This window comes from Microtus ochrogaster, unplaced genomic scaffold, assembly GCF_000317375.1.
Source record: "Microtus ochrogaster isolate Prairie Vole_2 unplaced genomic scaffold, MicOch1.0 UNK21, whole genome shotgun sequence".
NCBI lineage: Eukaryota > Metazoa > Chordata > Mammalia > Rodentia > Cricetidae > Microtus > Microtus ochrogaster.
This window is the reverse complement of record NW_004949119.1, coordinates 2,971,658-2,972,966: the sequence shown is the minus strand read 5'-3', so window position 1 is coordinate 2,972,966 and position 1,309 is coordinate 2,971,658. Positions and strand designations below refer to the sequence as shown.

Below are 1,309 nucleotides of genomic sequence, written 5' to 3'. Positions count from 1 at the left end.
GAACTTAATGAACCTGGTATATGAAGGGAAAAACACATCATCAACAACAAAACAAGATACCCTGTTTCAAACAAGGTAGATGGCAAAGCATCAATGCCTGAAGTTGACCTCTGACCTCCACTTACACTGTGGTACTCAAATATTCAAACAAGTGTACACACATGGCCAGAGGGAGAGAGTAAGAGAGAGGGATGAGGAAGGACGGTTAGGGTTAAGAAGCCCTATGTGCTGTAGGGAAGGCCTCCCTACATGCTTTTGAGGGCTACCCAGTCCCTCCTAAGAGCCTGTGAGACTTACCAAACTCCCAGCCAGCAGCAGAGCCAGTCCGGGCCCCTACACTTCCTCTGCAGTGACTGGTGTTAGTCACCAAGAGATGTGTCCCCCGCGACGGCAGGGCCACTGCTGTGCCGTCCCCTTTAGACAGGCACGAGAAATGCGACAGCAGCAGATTTTGCGGCATGCCTAGTCACTCTACTTCCTTAGCCTGGAGTCTCAGACACCCTGGCCTCCAACCTCAACATCTCGCCCATCAGACAGCTGGTCTGGGGGAAGTTGGTTGAACAGAGCTACACCATTGCCCAATTTGCAGAAATGACATCTACAAAATCGCCTCTGTCATGAGAGCCTCCAGAGACTCGCCGGACACAGGCTGTACAGCTGTGCCCAGCAACCCTGCAGCTGAGGCCTGTGCAGAGAGGCCATCTCTGTTCTCCTCATTTCTCCTGGCACCTCTAGCCACTTGGTCTTGTACACAGAACTCAGGGTGAAGGAGGTTAGGTACTAGCTCTGGCCCCTGTGCTGACACAGCCCAGTCAGTATAGGCCTTGGTTTCCCGCCTGTAACGTGAGTTCTCTCTTCTCCAGAGTCAGTCATTATCCTCAGTCACAAGGCTCCGCCCCTTTGCCACTCTGGCCCTGGCCCTGGCCCTGTTGGCAGCCATAGCCCAGGTGGATGCCCACAGGATGGAAAGGGCCCAGGGTGGGGCTCACCCTGGAACCTGCTGCTTCATCAGCTTCCTCCAGCGTTCTGCACACCCTCACAGCTGCCGGCTTCAGTCTTCACAGGTGGGAGTGGGCTGTCAGCCAAGCTCTGAGGTTCTGGAACAGGGGTCCCCAAGGTCCCTGGTGGGCCAAGGAGGATGATTCTCAATGTTTTCTCCAGCTCTCCAGCAGTGGTTGAGTCTTAGCTCCCAGGAGTTCTATGTACAGAAGGCTGAGGGAGTATGTGTATGGTAGGGCTGGGGATATTATGATATGGGTGTATGGCTAGGGCATCTGGATTAAAAGGAGAGGATTTTTTTTTTTTTTTT

General features: G+C 53.3%; 2 protein-coding genes across 2 annotated transcripts in view; both read left to right on the top strand.

Annotated features, from left to right (window-relative positions):
* LOC102000015 (dual specificity protein phosphatase 13) overlaps nt 1-919 on the top strand; it is a 4,206-nt gene extending 3,287 nt beyond the window's left edge. The window contains exon 4 of the mRNA XM_005367664.2: nt 864-919. The gene's annotated coding sequence lies outside the window, so the exon portion shown is untranslated. The remainder of the gene's footprint in view (nt 1-863) is intronic.
* A 30-nt stretch (nt 920-949) lies between these two features.
* The window catches only part of LOC101999750 (dual specificity protein phosphatase 13), a 12,628-nt gene continuing 12,268 nt past the window's right edge, over nt 950-1,309 (top strand). The window contains exon 1 of the mRNA XM_005367663.2: nt 950-1,064. Coding sequence (XP_005367720.2) covers nt 963-1,064 — 102 coding nt within the window. The 5' untranslated portion in view covers nt 950-962. The remainder of the gene's footprint in view (nt 1,065-1,309) is intronic.